General features: G+C 43.8%; 1 protein-coding gene across 1 annotated transcript in view; it reads left to right on the top strand.

Moving 5' to 3' along the window:
- Window positions 1-7,054: 7,054 nt before the first annotated feature.
- The window catches only part of LOC139365208 (periplakin-like), a 50,818-nt gene continuing 34,140 nt past the window's right edge, over window positions 7,055-23,732 (top strand). The window contains exon 1 of the mRNA XM_071102682.1: window positions 7,055-7,298. Within this exon, the coding sequence (XP_070958783.1) occupies window positions 7,249-7,298 (50 nt within the window). The 5' untranslated portion in view covers window positions 7,055-7,248. The remainder of the gene's footprint in view (window positions 7,299-23,732) is intronic.

Here is a 23,732-nt window from a genome sequence, read left to right as displayed (position 1 = left end):
CACACACACACACACACACACACAGCCTAACATACACACACACACACACACACACACACACACACACACACACACACACACACACACAGCCTCACATACACACACACACACACACACACACACACACACACACACACACACACACACACAGCCTCACACAGCCTCACACACACACACACACACACAGCCTCTCACACACACACACACACACACACACACACACACACACACACACACACACACACACACACACACACAGCCTCACACACACACACACACAGCCTCACACACACACACACACACACACACACAGCCTCACACAGCCTCACACACACACACAAACAGCCTCACACACACACACACACACACAGCCTCACACACACACACACACACAGCCTCACACACACACACACACTTCCCTACACACGTCTGAACATTAACACACACTTTCTCTTTCTCCCTTTTTGCTGTGGTCACAGACAGTCACACGGACACACAGTCACACACACACAGTCACAGTCACATAGACACACAGACACAGACAGTCACACAGAGTCACAGTCACACACACACAGTCACAGTCACATAGACACACAGACACAGACAGTCACACGGACACACAGTCACACACACACAGTCACAGTCACATAGACACACAGACAGTCACACGGACACACAGTCACACACATACAGTCACAGTCACACAGACACAGACAGTCACACAGAGTCACAGTCACACAGACACACAGACACAGTCATACAGACAAACAGTCACAGATACAGTCACACAGACACAGACAGTCACACAGAGTCACAGTCACACAGACACACAGACACAGTCATACAGACAAACAGTCACAGACACAGTCACACAGACACACAGAAACAGACACAGTCACACAGACAGACACACAGTCACAGTAACACAGACACACAGTCGCTGTAACATAGTCACAGTAACACAGACACAGTAACACAGACACAGTAACACAGACACAGTCACACACACACAGTCACAGTCACATAGACACACAGACACAGACAGTCACACAGAGTCACAGTCACACACACACAGTCACAGTCACATAGACACACAGACACAGACAGTCACACGGACACACAGTCACACACATACAGTCACAGTCACACAGACACAGACAGTCACACAGAGTCACAGTCACACAGACACACAGACACAGTCATACAGACAAACAGTCACAGATACAGTCACACAGACACAGACAGTCACACAGAGTCACAGTCACACAGACACACAGACACAGTCATACAGACAAACAGTCACAGACACAGTCACACAGACACACAGAAACAGACACAGTCACACAGACAGACACACAGTCACAGTAACACAGACACACAGTCGCTGTAACATAGTCACAGTAACACAGACACAGTAACACAGTCACACAGACACAGTCATACAGACAAACAGTCACAGACACAGTCACACAGACACACAGAAACAGACACAGTCACACAGACAGACACACAGTCACAGTAACACAGACACACAGTCGCTGTAACATAGTCACAGTAACATAGTCACAGTAACACAGAAACAGTAACACAGACACAGTAACACAGTCACAGTAACACAGTCACAGTAACACAGTCACAGTAACATAGTCACAGTAACACAGACACAGTAACACAGTCACAGTAACACAGTAACACAGTCACAGTAACACAGTCACAGTAACGCAGTCACAGTAACACAGACACAGTAACACAATAACACAGTCACAGTAACACAGTCACAGTAACACAGTCACAGTAACACAGTAACACAGTCGCAGTAACACAGTCACAGTAACACAGACACAGTAACACAGACACAGTAACACAGTCACAGTAACACAATAACACAGTCACAGTAACACAGTAACACAGTCACAGTAACACAGACACAGTAACACAGGCACAGTAACACAATAACACAGTCACAGTAACACAATAACACAGTCACAGTAACACAGTAACACAGTCACAGTAACACAGTCACAGTAACATAGTAACACAGACACAGTAACACAGTCACAGTAACACAGTAACACAGTCGCAGTAACACAGACACAGTAACACAGTCACAGTAACACAGTCACAGTAACACAGTAACACAGTCGCAGTAACACAGACACAGTAACACAGTCACAGTAACACAGTAACACAGTCGCAGTAACACAGACATAGTAACACAGTCACAGTAACACAGTAACACAGTCACAGTAACACAGTAACACAGTCACAGTAACACAGTAACACAGTCACAGTAACACAGTAACACAGTCGCAGTAACACAGTCACAGTAACACAGTAACACAGTCGCAGTAACACAGTCACAGTAACACAGTAACACAGTCACAGTAACACAGTAACACAGTCACAGTAACACAGTAACACAGTAACACAGTCACAGTAACACAGTAACACAGTCACAGTAACACAGTCACAGTAACACAGTAACACAGTCACAGTAACACAGTAACACAGTAACACAGTAACACAGTAACACAGACACAGTAACACAGTAACACAGTAACACAGTAACACAGTAACACAGTAACCCAGTAACACAGTAACCCAGTAACCCAGTAACACAGTCACAGTAACACAGTAACACACGTCTCTAATGACTAACTGGTTCTGGTTGTGTTCAGCGTGATCAGTTCCTCTGGCTCTTCTTTTCAGCAGATAGTGGTGTTTCCTGACCACAGCTCTCACTCTCTCTCTCACACACACACACACACACACACACACACACACACACACACACACACACACACACACACACACACACACACACACACACACACACACACAGGGGCCAGGGAGCAGAGCTGCATATAATCACAGGCTGCAGACATGACAGTGTAAACAGTGGTAGCATTCCAAATGTCACCCTAGTCCCCTTTATAGTGCACTACTTTAGACCAGGACCATAGGGTTCTGTTCCCTATATAGTGCACTACTTTAGACCAGGACCATAGGGTTCTGTTCCCTATATAGTGCACTACTTTAGACAAGGACCATAGGGGTCTGTTCCCTTATAGTGCACTACTTTAGACCAGGACCATAGGGGTCTGTTCCCAATATAGTGCACTACTTTAGACCAGGACCATAGGGGTCTGTTCCCAATATAGTGCACTACTTTAGACCAGGACCATAGGGGTCTGTTCCCAATATAGTGCACTACTTTAGACCAGGACCATAGGGGTCTGTTCCCAATATAGTGCACTACTTTAGACCAGGACCATAGGGGTCTGTTCCCAATATAGTGCACTACTTTAGACCAGGACCATAGGGGTCTGTTCCCTATATAGTGCACTACTTTAGACCAGGACCCATAGGGAATAGGGTGCCGTTTGGGATGCAACCTTGGTGTAGTGCTGACTCTTTGTTTAAATTTCTGTTATCTCTCTCTCTCTCTCTCTCTCTCTCTCTCTCTCTCTCTCTGTCTCTCTCTCTCTCTCTCTCTCTCTCTCTCTCTCTCTCTCTCTCTCTCTCTCTCTCTCTATCTCTATCTCTCTCTCTCTCTCTCTCTCTGTCTCTCTCTCTCTCTCTCTCTGTCTCTCTCTCTCTCTCTCTCTCTCTCTCTCTATCTCTCTCTCTCTCAAGAAGACACACATGGCCTAGTTAGGATGAGAAGACTCCTGAAACTTGAGTCATATCACTGTCCCACTCAGACGCACACAGTGTGAGGAGGCTGTGGCAGGTCAGACAGGCTCTGCCAGTCCTTTTGAGGAGTCACTCCCTCTCCCAAACAAACACAAACACACACCCCAAGGGAGTGTCCTTGTCATCGAGTCACACTTGGGTTCCATAGCTGAGAGAGGAGTAACATATGCTGTTCTGTTTCCATGGTTACAATGTAGCATTGGGCAACTAGATGGTCAACCATGGTCAACACTGTTACACTATATTATGACACACTATAACTCCTCCCCCTCAGAACCATGGTCAACACTGTGACACTATATTATGACACACACTATAACTCCTCCCACTCAGAACCATGGTCAACACTGTGACACTATATTATGACACACTATAACTCCTCCTCCTCAGAACCATGGTCAACACTGTGACACTATATTATGACACACACTACTTCTGATAAATGTAAACTGGTCCAACATTTTAAATGTAATTATTTTATTTATTTTTTATTTAACCTTTATTTAGCTAAGTCAGTTAAGAACAAATTCTTATTTACAATGACAGCCTACCCCGGCCAAACCCGGACGACGCTGGGCCAATTGTGCACCGCCCTATATGACTCCAAATCACGGCCGATTGTGATACAGCCTGGATTCGAACCAGGGTGTCTGTAATGACGCCTCAAGCACTGAGATGCAGTGCCTCAACATGTGTCAACATATTACACCCTGACCTGTAGCCAATATATTACAGCCTGACCTGTAACCAATATATTACAGCCTGACCTGTAACCAATATATCAATGTATTACACCCTGACCTGTAGCCAATATATCAATGTATTACAGCCTGACCTGTAACCAATATATCAACGTATTACAGCCTGACCTGTAACCAATATATCAATGTATTACACCCTGACCTGTAACCAATATATCAATGTATTACACCCTGACCTGTAACCAATATATCAATGTATTACAGTCTGACCTGTAACCAATATATCAATGTATTACACCCTGACCTGTAACCAATATATCAACGTATTACACCCTGACCTGTAACCAATATATTACAGCCTGACCTGTAACCAATATATCAACATATTACAGTCTGACCTGTAGCCAATATATCAACGTATTACACCCTGACCTGTAACCAATATATCAATGTATTACACCCTGACCTGTAACCAATATATCAATGTATTACACCCTGACCTGTAACCAATATATCAACAGCCTGACCTGTAACCAATATATCAACGTATTACAGCCTGACCTGTAACCAATATATCAACAGCCTGACCTGTAACCAATATATCAACGTATTACAGCCTGACCTGTAACCAATATATCAACAGCCTGACCTGTAACCAATATATCAACGTATTACAGCCTGACCTGTAACCAATATATCAATGTATTACAGCCTGACCTGTAACCAATATATCAATGTATTACAGCCTGACCTGTAACCAATATATCAACGTATTACAGCCTGACCTGTAACCAATATATCAATGTATTACACCCTGACCTGTAACCAATATATCAATGTATTACACCCTGACCTGTAGCCAATATATCAACGTATTACACCCTGACCTGTAACCAATATATTACACCCTGACCTGTAACCAATATATTACACCCTGACCTGTAGCCAATATATCAACGTATTACACCCTGACCTGTAGCCAATATATCAACGTATTACAGCCTGACCTGTAACCAATATATCAACGTATTACAGCCTGACCTGTAACCAATATATCAACATATTACAGTCTGACCTGTAGCCAATATATCAACGTATTACACCCTGACCTGTAACCAATATATCAATGTATTACACCCTGACCTGTAACCAATATATCAACAGCCTGACCTGTAACCAATATATCAACGTATTACAGCCTGACCTGTAACCAATATATCAACGTATTACACCCTGACCTGTAACCAATATATTACAGCCTGACCTGTAACCAATATATTACAGCCTGACCTGTAACCAATATATCAACAGCCTGACCTGTAACCAATATATCAACGTATTACAGCCTGACCTGTAACCAATATATCAACAGCCTGACCTGTAACCAATATATCAACGTATTACAGCCTGACCTGTAACCAATATATCAATGTATTACACCCTGACCTGTAACCAATATATCAATATATTACAGCCTGACCTGTAACCAATATATCAACGTATTACACCCTGACCTGTAACCAATATATCAACGTATTACAGCCTGACCTGTAACCAATATATCAATGTATTACAGCCTGACCTGTAACCAATATATCAATATATTACAGCCTGACCTGTAACCAATATATCAATGTATTACACCCTGACCTGTAACCAATATATCAATGTATTACACCCTGACCTGTAACCAATATATTACACCCTGACCTGTAACCAATATATTACACCCTGACCTGTAGCCAATATATCAATGTATTACACCCTGACCTGTAGCCAATATATCAACGTATTACAGCCTGACCTGTAACCAATATATCAACGTATTACAGCCTGACCTGTAACCAATATATCAACATATTACAGTCTGACCTGTAGCCAATATAACAACGTATTACACCCTGACCTGTAACCAATATATCAATGTATTACACCCTGACCTGTAACCAATATATCAACAGCCTGACCTGTAACCAATATATCAACGTATTACAGCCTGACCTGTAACCAATATATTACAGCCTGACCTGTAACCAATATATTACAGCCTGACCTGTAACCAATATATCAACGTATTACAGTCTGACCTGTAACCAATATATCAATGTATTACAGCCTGACCTGTAACCAATATATCAATGTATTACACCCTGACCTGTAACCAATATATCCATGTATTACACCCTGACCTGTAACCAATATATTACACCCTGACCTGTAACCAATATATTACACCCTGACCTGTAGCCAATATATCAACGTATTACACCCTGACCTGTAGCCAATATATCAACGTATTACAGCCTGACCTGTAACCAATATATCAACGTATTACAGCCTGACCTGTAATAACAATGTCATAGATTTGCTTTTGAACACTGCTTTGACTGCTCTCTCAAACACTGGTAGCTGCATTTTCATCTGAGCAAATGGCAATGTGTTGATAACATAGTAGCAATGTTCATACCTAAAAGGTGCGGTATCCACCTGTAACCTGTATGGAAAAGCATAAAACCAGCCCCGCCCACGCGTTCATAGGTGACAGGTATGCAACACATACAGGGAGAAATCCACAGCACCCCCCTCCTTTACTGCGGTTCAGTTTTCCTGTGCTGACTGACTGCTGGAAGGAATTAGCGCTTAGTGGGCGTCGCCGAATCTCATCATTTGACTTTCCCATTTGTGTGTGTGGAGCGTTCTGGGGCATACCTACCTGTCCGAGGAAGAGAGAGAACATACCAGAGAACTCAGAAAGACGCCTCACCTCTCCCCGCGGGATATCTTCACAGAGAGAAGCACAAGAAGAGACAGGTGTTTACGGGAGAAGAATCCGAGTCGTCCCGCTGGCAAAATGTTCAAGAAAAAACCCTCGAAGAGCGTGACCATCACGCAAACGAAAAAGTGAGTAGTTGTTTCTATGTTGAAAGTTTTCTTGGTGGTTATAGATAGCGAGTTGTAACTTTGTAATCACTGTGCAAGTTTCTTTTAATGTCGCATTAGGAAAGATAAAGTGAAGTTGGACGTTTGACAACACTGTCAGTATGCTTCGGGATTATATTTATGATCGTTTATGATAATGCGTATTTTATAACTTGACGACACTTCTGGGACATTGTAGTACTATGTAATACAATAAATTAAGCCACGTTGCATGGGGGGGTTAAGTCATATTCCAAAGTTTATACAACTCTGGAAAATGGCTTTTAATGATATTGTTTTGTGTAGCCTTACTTTATACACTTGAACGTCCTTTTAATTTGACCAGAGGGCGTGGCTGTATGTTAGTGGCACTAACTGGTTTGATAACTTTGGCTTTCGGGGTAGAGTGAGAGAATACACGGTGATGGACTTCAACCCAGCCCTGTTCAACTACTTTTCACAAAAAATCTCCAAATATTTATCAACATTTTCAACTGTCACTTTTCACTCTCACTTCAGGAACTTGCTATACTGGATCTTCTCTGGGGCAGTCAGTGTATGCATCCCACACTGCACACTATACCCCTATGGGCCCTGGTCTAAAGTAGTGCTCTATATAGGGAACAGAGCCCTATGGGCCCTGGTCTAAAGTAGTGCACTATATAGGGAACAGAGCCATATGGGCCCTGGTCTAAAGTAATGCACTATATAGGGATCAGATCCCTGATCACGTCCCTGGTCAAAAGTAGTGCTCTATATAGGGTTTAATTTGGGTTGTAGTCAGTGTCTCTGAACAGAGAGAGCACAGAGCATGCAGGTTGTCACTCGTCAAGTGAGAGTAGGAGGAGGAGGAGGGGGGCAGGATAGAGTCAGGGCCACCTAGTAATAACAACACTCCTTTGGCTTGGAACATGAGAGGTTAGCTAGCTAATCTGTTTCCAATGGTTATCTATGTAATGTATGGCTCTGGGACGGGGTGCGTCCCAAATGGGCACCCTTATTCCCTAATTAGTGCACTACTTTTGACCAGAGCCCATAGGGCTGTATTCCCTAATTAGTGCACTACTTTTGACTAGAGCCCATAGGGCTGTATTCCCTAATTAGTGCACTACTTTTGACCAGGGTCCATAGGGCTGTATTCCCTAATTAGTGCACTTCTTTTGACTAGAGCCCTATAGCCAATGGCACCTATTCCCTAATTAGTGCACTACTTTTGACCAGAGCCCTTTGGGAATAGGGAGCCGTTTGGGACAAAGGCTTCATGGGAGGCTCATCATTGACTTCAGTAAAGAAGGGAATGTATCTTGTCTGATATGGAAGGAAAGGCCGAGGAAGCTGCTTAAAACTGTTTCTAGTTAGTGAATGAGGCTTTTATGTTTCAACATATGAGTCAGACACAATGTTGGAATAATGAAAACCACACACATTGTGTGTGTGTGGGCGTGTGTGTGCGTGCATGCGTGTGTGTATGCTTGCGTGTGTGCATGCTTGCGTGCATGTGTGTGGGCGTGGGCGTGTGTCATTTATGTGTAGGGTTGCAAAATTCCTGAAACTCTGAATATATTCCCTGATTTTCCCGAAATGCTGGTTGTAGGATTAGTGGAATCAAGAGAGAATCCGGAGTCCTCCAACCAGGATTTTTAGAAAATGCATCACAACGTCTGGCTGCAGTTATTTCATGTGGGTCAACACATCACAACTTCCTGGGGGCAGTGATTTAACGTTGGTCAACACATCACAACTTCCTGGGGGCAGTGATTTAATGTTGGTCAACACATCACAACTTCCTGGGGGCAGTGATTTAATGTTGGTCAACACATCACAACTTCCTGGGGGCAGTGATTTAATGTTGGTCAACACATCACAACTTCCTGGGGGCAGTGACTTAATGTTGGTCAACACATCACAACTTCCTGGGGGCAGTGATTTAATGTGGGTCAACACATCACAACTTCCTGGGGGCAGTGATTTAATGTGGGTCAACACATCACAACTTCCTGGGGGCAGTGATTTAATGTGGGTCAACACATCACAACTTCCTGGTGCAGTGATTTAATGTGGGTCAACACATCACAACTTCCTGGGGGCAGTGTTTTAATGTTGGTCAAAACATCACAACTTCCTGGGGGCAGTGATTTAATGTGGGTCAACACATCACAACTTCCTGTGGGCAGTGATTTAATCAGAGTTATTGGTGGTCTTAAGGGTGTTCAATAGGTCTTGATTGAGTCAGATCAGGGTTATTGGTGGTCTTAAGGGTGTTCAATAGGTCTTGATTGAGTCAGATCAGGGTTATTGGTGGTCTTAAGGGTGTTCAATAGGTCTTGATTGAGTCAGATCAGGGTTATTGGTGGTCTTAAGGGTGTTCAATAGGTCTTGATTGAGTCAGATCAGGGTTATTGGTGGTCTTAAGGGTGTTCAATAGGTCTTGATTGAGTCAGATCAGGGTTATTGGTGGTCTTAAGGGTGTTCAATAGGTCTTGATTGAGTCAGATCAGGGTTATTGGTGGTCTTAAGGGTGTTCAATAGGTCTTGATTGAGTCAGATCAGGGTTATTGGTGGTCTTAAGGGTGTTCAATAGGTCTTGATTGAGTCAGATCAGGGTTATTGGTGGTCTTAAGGGTGTTCAATAGGTCTTGATTGAGTCAGATCAGGGTTATTGGTGGTCTTAAGGGTGTTCAATAGGTCTTGATTGAGTCAGATCAGGGTTATTGGTGGTCTTAAGGGTGTTCAATAGGTCTTGATTGAGTCAGATCAGGGTTATTGGTGGTCTTAAGGGTGTTCAATAGGTCTTGATTGAGTCAGATCAGGGTTATTGGTGGTCTTAAGGGTGTTCAATAGGTCTTGATTGAGTCAGATCAGGGTTATTGGTGGTCTTAAGGGTGTTCAATAGGTCTTGATTGAGTCAGATCAGGGTTATTGGTGGTCTTAAGGGTGTTCAATAGGTCTTGATTGAGTCAGATCAGGGTTATTGGTGGTCTTAAGGGTGTTCAATAGGTCTTGATTGAGTCAGATCAGGGTTATTGGTGGTCTTAAGGGTGTTCAATAGGTCTTGATTGAGTCAGATCAGGGTTATTGGTGGTCTTAAGGGTGTTCAATAGGTCTTGATTGAGTCAGATCAGGGTTATTGGTGGTCTTAAGGGTGTTCAATAGGTCTTGATTGAGTCAGATCAGGGTTATTGGTGGTCTTAAGGGTGTTCAATAGGTCTTGATTGAGTCAGATCAGGGTTATTGGTGGTCTTAAGGGTGTTCAATAGGTCTTGATTGAGTCAGATCAGGGTTATTGGTGGTCTTAAGGGTGTTCAATAGGTCTTGATTGAGTCAGATCAGGGTTATTGGTGGTCTTAAGGGTGTTCAATAGGTCTTGATTGAGTCAGATCAGGGTTATTGGTGGTCTTAAGGGTGTTCAATAGGTCTTGATTGAGTCAGATCAGGGTTATTGGTGGTCTTAAGGGTGTTCAATAGGTCTTGATTGAGTCAGATCAGGGTTATTGGTGGTCTTAAGGGTGTTCAATAGGTCTTGATTGAGTCAGATCAGGGTTATTGGTGGTCTTAAGGGTGTTCAATAGGTCTTGATTGAGTCAGATCAGGGTTATTGGTGGTCTTAAGGGTGTTCAATAGGTCTTGATTGAGTCAGATCAGGGTTATTGGTGGTCTTAAGGGTGTTCAATAGGTCTTGATTGAGTCAGATCAGGGTTATTGGTGGTCTTAAGGGTGTTCAATAGGTCTTGATTGAGTCAGATCAGGGTTATTGGTGGTCTTAAGGGTGTTCAATAGGTCTTGATTGAGTCAGATCAGGGTTATTGGTGGTCTTAAGGGTGTTCAATAGGTCTTGATTGAGTCAGATCAGGGTTATTGGTGGTCTTAAGGGTGTTCAATAGGTCTTGATTGAGTCAGATCAGGGTTATTGGTGGTCTTAAGGGTGTTCAATAGGTCTTGATTGAGTCAGATCAGGGTTATTGGTGGTCTTAAGGGTGTTCAATAGGTCTTGATTGAGTCAGATCAGGGTTATTGGTGGTCTTAAGGGTGTTCAATAGGTCTTGATTGAGTCAGATCAGGGTTATTGGTGGTCTTAAGGGTGTTCAATAGGTCTTGATTGAGTCAGATCAGGGTTATTGGTGGTCTTAAGGGTGTTCAATAGGTCTTGATTGAGTCAGATCAGGGTTATTGGTGGTCTTAAGGGTGTTCAATAGGTCTTGATTGAGTCAGATCAGGGTTATTGGTGGTCTTAAGGGTGTTCAATAGGTCTTGATTGAGTCAGATCAGGGTTATTGGTGGTCTTAAGGGTGTTCAATAGGTCTTGATTGAGTCAGATCAGGGTTATTGGTGGTCTTAAGGGTGTTCAATAGGTCTTGATTGAGTCAGATCAGGGTTATTGGTGGTCTTAAGGGTGTTCAATAGGTCTTGATTGAGTCAGATCAGGGTTATTGGTGGTCTTAAGGGTGTTCAATAGGTCTTGATTGAGTCAGATCAGGGTTATTGGTGGTCTTAAGGGTGTTCAATAGGTCTTGATTGAGTCAGATCAGGGTTATTGGTGGTCTTAAGGGTGTTCAATAGGTCTTGATTGAGTCAGATCAGGGTTATTGGTGGTCTTAAGGGTGTTCAATAGGTCTTGATTGAGTCAGATCAGGGTTATTGGTGGTCTTAAGGGTGTTCAATAGGTCTTGATTGAGTCAGATCAGGGTTATTGGTGGTCTTAAGGGTGTTCAATAGGTCTTGATTGAGTCAGATCAGGGTTATTGGTGGTCTTAAGGGTGTTCAATAGGTCTTGATTGAGTCAGATCAGGGTTATTGGTGGTCTTAAGGGTGTTCAATAGGTCTTGATTGAGTCAGATCAGGGTTATTGGTGGTCTTAAGGGTGTTCAATAGGTCTTGATTGAGTCAGATCAGGGTTATTGGTGGTCTTAAGGGTGTTCAATAGGTCTTGATTGAGTCAGATCAGGGTTATTGGTGGTCTTAAGGGTGTTCAATAGGTCTTGATTGAGTCAGATCAGGGTTATTGGTGGTCTTAAGGGTGTTCAATAGGTCTTGATTGAGTCAGATCAGGGTTATTGGTGGTCTTAAGGGTGTTCAATAGGTCTTGATTGAGTCAGATCAGGGTTATTGGTGGTCTTAAGGGTGTTCAATAGGTCTTGATTGAGTCAGATCAGGGTTATTGGTGGTCTTAAGGGTGTTCAATAGGTCTTGATTGAGTCAGATCAGGGTTATTGGTGGTCTTAAGGGTGTTCAATAGGTCTTGATTGAGTCAGATCAGGGTTATTGGTGGTCTTAAGGGTGTTCAATAGGTCTTGATTGAGTCAGATCAGGGTTATTGGTGGTCTTAAGGGTGTTCAATAGGTCTTGATTGAGTCAGATCAGGGTTATTGGTGGTCTTAAGGGTGTTCAATAGGTCTTGATTGAGTCAGATCAGGGTTATTGGTGGTCTTAAGGGTGTTCAATAGGTCTTGATTGAGTCAGATCAGGGTTATTGGTGGTCTTAAGGGTGTTCAATAGGTCTTGATTGAGTCAGATCAGGGTTATTGGTGGTCTTAAGGGTGTTCAATAGGTCTTGATTGAGTCAGATCAGGGTTATTGGTGGTCTTAAGGGTGTTCAATAGGTCTTGATTGAGTCAGATCAGGGTTATTGGTGGTCTTAAGGGTGTTCAATAGGTCTTGATTGAGTCAGATCAGGGTTATTGGTGGTCTTAAGGGTGTTCAATAGGTCTTGATTGAGTCAGATCAGGGTTATTGGTGGTCTTAAGGGTGTTCAATAGGTCTTGATTGAGTCAGATCAGGGTTATTGGTGGTCTCCTCAGAGATTTGCAGATAGGAGACACATGTCTGCTGTAGTACTCCTATCAGCTGGAGGCTAGTGAACAGTGATGATCTATGTAGTGTGGCTGTATTCTGTAACGCTGTGAACGTTTCAACTTTCTGAACCCTAAACAGATGAGACAGAATGGACACATGGGCCCAGTTCCATTTAGGTTCCTAGTACCTTCCCTTAGCTCCTACTCCTAGGGACCCTAATGGATCTGATCTGGGCCTTTGTTGTTGGGAAGTTCATATATGAAGGAGTTGGTTGTCTAGGAAGGGTTTGTCTGATCTGGGCCTTGGTTGCTGGGAAGTTCATCTGGATCTCATCCCTCCCACCATAACCTCAACGACTCATAGTTAGTTACCTTCTGGTTACAATTTGTCCCTCTCTCCCTCTCCTTGGAAATACTTTACTCCTTATTCGGAGAGATGTGTGTCCAACACTCCTATAGACAGACTAGAAATCACTGGCCACTTTGATAATGTTTACATATCTGGCATTACTCATCTCATATGTATATACTGTATTCTATACTATTCTACTGTATCTTAGTCCATGCATTACTCATCTCATATGTATATACTGTATTCTATATTATTCTACTGTATTTTAGTCCGTGCCGCTCTGACATCGCTCGTCTGTATGTGTATATATTGTTCATTCCATTCCTTTACTTAGATCTGTGTGTATTGGGTATATGTTGTGGAATTGTTAGATATTTTAGCAATAATGCCCAAGGGGGTGTGGTGTATATGGCAAATATACCACGGCTAAGGGCTGTTCTTAAGCACAACGCAACGAGGAGTGCCTGGATACAGCCCTTAGCCGTGGTATATTGGCCATATACCACAAAACCCGGAGGTGCCATATTGCTATTATAAACTGTTTACCAACAAAATTAGAGCAGTAAAAATCCATGTTTTATCAAACCCGTGGTATACGGTCTGATATACCACAGCTGTCAGCCAATCAGCATTCACCCTGTTTATAATACTTGTTAGATATTACTGCACTGTTGGAGATAGAAGCTCAAACATTTCGCTCCACCCGCAATAACATCTGCTAAACACGTGTATGTGACCAATAACATTTGATTTGATTTGATCTGAACCGCTAGGCTAGCCGGCCATCTTATTGCTATGACTGTGTCATAAGAACTCTAACAAATGTACTTTCCAGGACATTCTATAGGCGTACTCTTTCCTTTTAGGCCAGGGTTACCCCCGACTCTGTCCTAACACACTACACAGCCCATTCAACTAACCGACTCACCATCCAGCGTTGATCATGTAAATCAGCTGTGTATACACACACACTACGGCTGGTTAACAAATACCTAGCGCTGCATTAGGGCCCTTTCAACATGGCCTTTGAACTCACACACACTGTCAAGTGTGAAAGGTTTGGTTTAATAAAGGAGGATACACACTGTATTAGCCTGAGGCCTCTCTGTTCTATAAAGGACGATACGCGATGTATGACCCTAATGGCATTAAGTCCTACAGTGAGAGCTGGGCTGAATCTAAAGATAACCATTTGTGGGTCACATTAAGTCCTACAGTGAGAGCTGGGCTGTGAATCTAAAGAGAACCATTTGGGGCTCACATGAAGTCCTGCAGTGAGAGCTGGGCTGTGAATCTAAAGAGAACCATTTGGGGCTCACATGAAGTCCTACAGTGAGAGCTGGACTGTGAATCTAAAGAGAACCATTTGAATGTCCACTACTCAGATTACGCATCTCATATGTTAGCTTTTCATGCAGTAGCAGTTGTAGGGAGAATGTATGTTGTAAGACACACTCAGGACAGGACAGTAAGGAGTCTATTCATCAGCATATATCAGGAAAGGAAAGCCACCCACATCCTCATTAGTGAGTTGGAGAGAAATGACTGACCAATAATAACGTCCCTCCCCCATCCACCCCCCCTCCCCCATCCACCCCCACTCCTCCATCCACCCCCACTCCTCCATCCCTCCCCCATCCACCCCCACTCCTCCATCCACCCCCACTCCTCCATCCCTCCCCCATCCACCCCCCCTCCTCCATCCACCCCCAGACACCTTCACTCCTCCATCCACCCCCACTCCTCCATCCACCCCCACTCCTCCATATCTCCTCCATCCCTCCCCACTCCTCTGTCCCTCCCCTTATAGACTGTAAACATCTATTTTTATAACCTCTAGCCTTCTTGACAATCAGGAAACAAGACAAGACACAGAACAACTTTCTGCACAAAGCATCACATTGTCAAATAATCAGCTCAACAGAAGTAAAAGTTTACAAAAACTGTGGACATCATATCATTTTGCCCCAGTTGGAACCAGGGAACTCATGTCATTTTGCCCCAGTTGGAACCAGGGACATCATGTCATTTTGCCCCAGTTGGAACCAGGGACATCATGTCATTTTGCCCCAGTTGTAACCAGGGACATCATGTCATTTTGCCCCAGTTGGAACCAGGGACATCATGTCATTTTGCCCCAGTTGGAACCAGGGACATCATGTCATTTTGCCCCAGTTGGAACCAGGGGCATCATGTCATTTTGCCCCAGTTGGAGCCAATGCCAGTTTCACAAGAATCCAGCCGTTTGTCAGTGGTTGAAAACACCCAGACTCTTTGCACAGTGTGCAATGCAATCATACTGACTTTTGAGTAGATATGGCAAGGACTATAATTTATGATTTAATTAAAATGTCAAGCCGGGGGATGGAAACCTCAACATATGATTTAATATGAATGCCTTGAAAGGTCACATAAGCAAACAGTTGTACATTTCTGATATTAGAACACCTGTCTACTAATGCTAGACATATCTGGGCGGCAGCGTAGCCTAGTGGTTAGAGCGTTGGACTAGTAACCGAAAGGTTCAAATCCCCGAGCTGACAAGGTCGTTCTGCCCCTGAACAAGGCAGTTAACCTCCTCCATCCACCCCCACTCCTCCATCCACCCCCATTCCTCCATCCACCCCCATTCCTCCATCCACCCCCACTCCTCCATCCACCCCCACTCCTCCATCCACCCCCACTCCTCCATCCACCCCCACTCCTCCATCCACCCCCACTCCTCCATCCACCCCCATTCCTCCATCCACCCCCACTCCTCCATCCACCCCCACTCCTCCATCCACTCCCACTCCTCCATCCACGTCCCTACAACTAGTTATGTCCTCAGCAGGACATCACAACCAGGATCAATGCTGTTCCTAGGCCGTCATTGAAAATAATAATTTGTTCTTAACTGACTTGCCTAGTTAAATAAAAGGTTAAATAAAAATATATTACTTTCTAGTACTGTCTATCTCTATGTGCCTGAAGCTGTAACTAGATCTTATTCAGATAGGCTGATCACATACCAGCTCTGGGTTCAAATCCTTTCATATCCTCTTTCTGGGCTTGATTGAGCTTGCCTGGCGCAATGGATCCAATAGAATATGAAACCGTCACAAACGACCCAACCCTGTTCATCTGGCACCCCGGGCAGGCAAAAGCAAACGCTGAAAGTGTTTTCACGTATTTTGAAAAGCATTTGAACCCAAGTCTGCTATGTGATAAATCAACCTGTCTGAATAAGACCCCACCATTATATAGACTTGATCAGAACCCCAGTCCAATACCCAGCTTCAGGCACGTAGAAATAGACACTACTATCGATAGATGTGTATAACCAACAGGGTGTTCTAATATCAAACAATATAAAACTCTTACTCTTCAATGCACTCATCACCTCATCACTTCAGGCTGCGGGTTATTTAAAGATCATTCTCTGTTACATAAAGGAGAATAGAACCTGTTGGGCCAGTTCTGTAGGAGGAGAAGAAGAAGCACCTTCTGGAGATGACAACAATACTCTACTAGTTCTGTCCTCAGGAGGACATCACAACCAGGATCAACACTGTGCTACAACTAGTTCTGTCCTCAGCAGGACATCATAGCCAGGATCAACACTGTGCTACAACTAGTTCTGTCCTTAGGAGGACATCACAACCAGGATCAACACTGTGCTACAACTAGTTCTGTCCTCAGGAGGACATCACAACCAGGAACAACACTGTGCCACAACTAGTTCTGTCCTTAGGAGGACATCACAACCAGGATCAACACTGTACTACAACTAGTTCTGTCCTTAGGAGGACATCACAACCAGGATCAACACTGTGCCACAACTAGTTCTGTCCTTAGGAGGACATCACAACCAGGATCAACACTGTGCCACAACTAGTTCTGTCCTCAGGAGGACATCACAACCAGGATCAACACTGTGCCACAACTAGTTCTGTCCTTAGGAGGACATCACAACCAGGATCAACACTGTGCCACAACTAGTTCTGTCCTCAGGAGGACATCACAACCAGGATCAACACTGTACTACAACTAGTTCTGTCCTTAGGAGGACATCACAACCAGGATCAACACTGTACTACAACTAGTTCTGTCCTTAGGAGGACATCACAACCAGGATCAACACTGTGCCACAACTAGTTCTGTCCTCAGGAGGACATCACAACCAGGATCAACACTGTGCCACAACTAGTTCTGTCCTCAGGAGGACATCACAACCAGGATCAACAATACTCTACAATTAGTTCTGTCCTCAGGAGGACATCACAACCAGGATCAACACTGTGCCACAACTAGTTCTGTCCTCAGGAGGACATCACAACCAGGATCAACACTGTGCCACAACTAGTTCTGTCCTCAGGAGGACATCACAACCAGGAACAACACTGTGCCACAACTAGTTCTGTCCTTAGGAGGACATCACAACCAGGATCAACACTGTACTACAACTAGTTCTGTCCTTAGGAGGACATCACAACCAGGATCAACACTGTGCCACAACTAGTTCTGTCCTCAGGAGGACATCACAACCAGGATCAACACTGTGCCACAACTAGTTCTGTCCTCAGGAGGACATCACAACCAGGATCAACACTGTGCCACAACTAGTTCTGTCCTCAGGAGGACATCACAACCAGGAACAACACTGTGCCACAACTAGTTCTGTCCTCAGGAGGACATCACAATCAGGAACAACACTGTGCCACAACTAGTTCTGTCCTTAGGAGGACATCACAACCAGGATCAACACTGTACTACAACTAGTTTTGTCCTCAGGAGGACATCACAACCAGGATCAACACTGTGCCACAACTAGTTCTGTCCTCAGGAGGACATCACAACCAGGATCAACACTGTGCCACAACTAGTTCTGTCCTCAGGAGGACATCATAACCAGAATCAACACTGTGCTACAACTAGTTCTGTCCTCAGGAGGACATCATAGCCAGGATCAACACTGTGCCACAACTAGTTCTGTCCTCAGCAGGACATCACAACCAGGATCAACACTGGGCAATCATGATCAAGGAGAGTGGAATTGGCAAGTGGTACCGGAGTGCCAAGTCTAGGACAAAAAGGCTTCTCAGCAGTTTTTACCCCCCAAGCCATAAGACTCCTGAACAGGTTGAATGACTATCTGCATTGAGTCCCCCCCCCCCCCCCAACCCCTATTTTACACTGCTGTTACTCTCTGTTGATCATATATGCTTAGTCACTTAGTCATTTATGTACATACTACCTCAATTAGCCCAACTAACCGGTGCTCCCGCACATTGGCTAACCGGGCTATCTGCATTGTATCCAACCACCCGCCAATCTCTCTTTTACACTACTGCTACTCTCTGTTCATCATATTTGCATAGTCACTTTAACCATATCTACATACTACCTCAATCAGCCTGACTAACCGGTGTCTGTATGTAGCCTCACTACTGTATATAGCCTCTCTACTGTATATAGCCTCTACTGTAAATAGCCTCTACTGTATATAGACTCTCTACTGTGTATCGCCTCTCTACTGTATATAGCCTCTCTACTGTATATAGCCTCTCTACTGTATATCGCCTCTCTACTGTATATAGCCTCTCTACTGTATATAGCGACGCTACTGTATATAGCCTCTCTACTGTATATAGCCTCTCTACTGTATATAGCCTCGCTACTGTATATCGCCTCTCTACTGTATATAGCCTCTCTACTGTATGTAGCCTCTCTACTGTATATAGCCTCTACTGTATATAGCCTCTCTACTGTATATAGCCTCTCTACTGTATATCGCCTCTCTACTGTATATAGCCTCTCTACTGTATATGGCCTCTCTACTGTATATAGCCTCTCTACTGTATGTAGCCTCTCTACTGTATATAGCCTCTCTACTGTATATGGCCTCTCTACTGTATATAGCCTCTCTACTGTATATAGCCTCTCTACTGTATATAGCCTCTCTACTGTATATAACCTCTCTACTGTTATAGCCTCTCTACTGTATATAGCCTCTCTACTGTATATGGCCTCTACTGTATATAGCCTCTCTACTGTATATAGCCTCTCTACTGTATATAGCCTCTCTACTGTATATCACCTCACTACTGTATATAGCCTCTACTGTATATAGCCTCTCTACTGTATATCACCTCACTACTGTATATAGCCTCTCTACTGTATATAGCCTCTCTACTGTATATAGCCTCTCTACTGTATATAGCCTCTCTACTGTATAGAGCCTCTCTACTGTATATAGCCTCTCTACTGTATATAGCCTCTCTACTGTATATAGCCTCTCTACTGTATATAGCCTCTCTACTGTTATCATTCACTGTTATTTACTGTTTTTTATTTCCTTACATATATATTGTTTACCTAAGGTCTACCCTACACCTGTTGTATTCGGCGCATGTGACAAATAAAGTTTGATTTGATTTATGTGCCATCAGAATGTGGTTTACTGGTTGATGGCACTTCACCAACTCCTCCATCAATGACAGCAGGCTCCCATGAGAGAGGAGTGAGTCACGAACTGGACTGCTTCCAATGACAAGTTGAATGTATGCTGTTGAGTCCAATCATGTTTCATCATGTCTTCTCTTCAATAGAGAGTTGGGGGGTGTGCATGTGTGTTCACATCAGTTACACCAGCCTAATCTCAGGAGTTGATAGGCTTGAAGTCATAAACAGCTCAATGCTTGAAGCACAGCGAAGAGCTGCTGGTAAACGCAGTAAAGTGCTGTTTGAATGAATGCTTACGAGCCTGCTACTGCCTACCACCGCTCAGTCAAACTGCTCTACCAAATATCAAATCATAGACTTAATTATAATATAATTAACACAATCAGAAATATGAGCCTTGGTCATTAAAATAGTCAAATCCGGAAACTATCATTTCGAAAACAAAACATTTATTATTTCAGTGAAATATGGAACCGTTCCATATTTTATCTAACGGGTGGCATCCATCAGTCTAAATATTCCTGTTACATTGTACAACCTCCAATGTTATGTCATAATTATGTAGAATTATGGCAAATTAATTTACGGCCTTTGTTAGGAAGAAATGGTCTTCACATAGTTCGCAAAGAGCCAGGCGGCCCAAACTGCTGCATATACCCTGACTCTGTTGCACAGAACGCAAGAGAAATCACACAATTTCCCTAGTTAAAAGAAATTCATGTTGGCAGGCAATATTAACTAAATATGCAGGTTTATAAATATATACTTGTGTATTGGTTTTAAGAAAGACATTGATGTTTATGGTTAGGTACATTGGTGCAACGACAGTGCTTTTTTCGCAAATGCGCTTGTTAAATCATCACCCGTTTGTGGAAGTAGGCTGTGATTTAATGAGAAATTAACAGGCACCGCATCGATTATATGCAAAGCAGGACACGCTAGATTAACTAGTAATATCATCAACCATGTGTAGTTAACTAGTGATTATGTTAAGATTGATTGTTTTTTATAAGATAAGTTTAATGCTAGCTAGCAACTTGCCTTGGCTTCTTGCTGCCCTCGCATAACAGGTAGTCAGCCTGCCACGCAGGCTCCTCGTGGAGTGCAATGTAAGGCAGGTGGTTAGAGCGTTGGACTAGTAACCGGAAGATTGCAAAAACGAATCCCCGAGCTGACAAGGTAAAAATCTGTCATTCTGCCCCTGAACAAGGCAGTTAATCCGCTGTTCCTAGGACATCATTGGAAATAAGAATTAGTTCTTAACTGACTTGCCTAGTTAAATAAAGGTAAAATAAAGGTGTGTTAATTATTTTTTTTTAATTGTCAAATCGGTGTCCAGAAATACAGATTTCCGATTGTTATGAAAACTTGAAATAGGCCCTAATTAATCGGCCATTCCGATTAATCGGTCGACCTCTAGTGTGAAGTATTGAATGAAAAGCAAAGATGATTTATAGTAGCCTATTTGCATCTACAGTATGATCTAAGAACCGTGCCGCAGAAGGAACGTTGGGTGTTCTGGAATGTCTCCTGTCTGCATGGTGTTCTGAACAGAGCTCAGGGGTTGGTGTGATGGGCTGGGTGTTCTGAACAGAGCTCAGGGGTTGGTGTGATGGGCTGGGGGTTCTGAACAGAGATCAGGGGTTGGTGTGATGGGCTGGGTGTTCTGAACAGAGATCAGGGGTTGGTGTGATGGGCTGGGTGTTCTGAACAGAGATCAGGGGTTGGTGTGATGGGCTGGGTGTTCTGAACAGAGCTCAGGGGTTAGTGTGATGGGCTGGGTGTTCTGAACAGAGCTCAGGGGTTAGTGTGATGAGCTGGGTGTTCTGAACAGAGCTCAGGGGTTGGTGTGATGGGCTGGGTGTTCTGAACAGAGCTCAGGGGTTAGTGTGATGGGCTGGGTGTTCTGAACAGAGCTCAGGGGTTAGTGTGATGGGCTGGGTGTTCTGAACAGAGCTCAGGGGTTAGTGTGATGGGCTGGGTGTTCTGAACAGAGCTCAGGGGTTAGTGTGATGGGCTGGGTGTTCTGAACAGAGCTCAGGGGTTAGTGTGATGGGCTGGGTGTTCTGAACAGAGCTCAGGGGTTAGTGTGATGGGCTGGAAGATCAGCAGGTGTTCCATTTTAAACTCACAGGTAAACAGACTGGAGACACGTTTTCTGATGCACAAAGCTTTTTATAGAAAACACTTCTAATATTAGCCAGGGTATCAGTCTGTCTCTGCTTTAGTAATCTAGTTGCTGTTGTTGTTGGGCAAGGAAAAGACGGTAGCATTGATGAGTGAGGAATAGTAATGTACTTAGTGCTCAACCTATATACTGTAGTCTCTTGTTGCCTCCACTGCAGTACTTCTAGGTTATATGAGCCACTGTGTTTTATTTAATGAATTACACTGAGTATGAACAAAGGTGTGTTTTAATGTCCTTGTTTTCCACAGCACTATGCAAACAGTGTGTCAGATTAGACAATGGTGTTACTGTCCTGGTCTGGCGATGGGCCTGATTTACAGGCCTCTGCTGATAGCTTCAGCAACATTTATCTTACCGTGGGGTAGATGTCAATAGTCTCCCTTCATCTGTACGGATCTGACCCGGTCAGATCGGAATCCTGCACAAGATCACAAGAAATGTAGAAAGATGGTGGATGCCTCATGGAATACTCATGCACCTGTCTAGTGCTCTCACATCGGTGTAGATTAAGGAGAGGAGACGAGGAGAGGAAGCTTCTAGACTGTTGAAATGAAGGAGAGAAGATGAGGAAGCTACTAGATTATTGAGATTAAGGAGAGGAGAGGAGATGAGGAAGCCACTAGACTAATGAGATGAAGGAGAGGAAACAAGGAGTGGAAGCTACTAGCCTATTGAGATGACGAGGAGAGGAAGCTACTAGACTATTGAGATGAAGGAGAGGAGATGAGGAGAGGAAGCTACTAGACTATTGAGATGAAGGAGAGGAGATGAGGAGAGGAAGCTACTAGACTATTGAGATGAAGGAGAGGAGATGAGGAAGCTACTAGACTATTTAGATTAAGGAGAGGAGAGGAAATGAGGGAGCCACTAGACTAATGAGATGAAGGAGAGGAAACAAGGAGTGGAAGCTACTAGCCTATTGCGATGACGAGGAGAGGAAGCTACTAGACTATTGAGATGAAGGAGAGGAGATGAGGAGAGGAAGCTACTAGACTATTGAGATTAAGGAGAGGAGAGGAGATGAGGAAGCCACTAGACTAATGAGATGAAGGAGAGGAAACAAGGAGAGGAAGCTACTAGACTATTGAGATGAAGGAGAGGAGATAAGGAGAGGAAGCTACTAGACTATTGAGATGAAGGAGAGGAGATGAGGAGAGGAAGCTATTAGTATACGGAGATGAAGGAGAGGAGATGAGGAGAGGAAGCTACTAGACTATTGAGATGAAGGAGAAGAGATGAGGAGAGGAAGCTACTAGACTATTGAGATGAAGGAGAAGAGATGAGGAGAGGAAGCTATTAGTATAGTGAGATGAAGGAGAGGAGATGAGGAAGTTATTAGTCTATTTTAATGAAGGAGAGGAAACTACTAGACTATTGAGATGCAGCCCATGTCATCTGACCCGTGGGAGATGTGCAGCAGGGAGCTTTCAGGTTCATTCAGGGTTAGCAGACACGGCAGGCAGACGGTGAAGTGAGGGCAAGGCAAGTGCACTTCATTCAGTCACTCATCTGATTACCTCCCTAATGACAGCTACCATTTTAAGCATCCCTGCTGAAGAGCTGTGTTAATCCTGACTGAGTCTGTTACTAAGATGAAGACTGGAGCTTAGTTACTGACTGGATCCATCTTTCATTTCTAACAG

This window comes from Oncorhynchus clarkii, chromosome 13 (genome assembly GCF_045791955.1).
Source record: "Oncorhynchus clarkii lewisi isolate Uvic-CL-2024 chromosome 13, UVic_Ocla_1.0, whole genome shotgun sequence".
NCBI classification, from domain to species: domain Eukaryota; kingdom Metazoa; phylum Chordata; class Actinopteri; order Salmoniformes; family Salmonidae; genus Oncorhynchus; species Oncorhynchus clarkii.
This window is presented reverse-complemented; position numbering and strand designations above follow the sequence as displayed.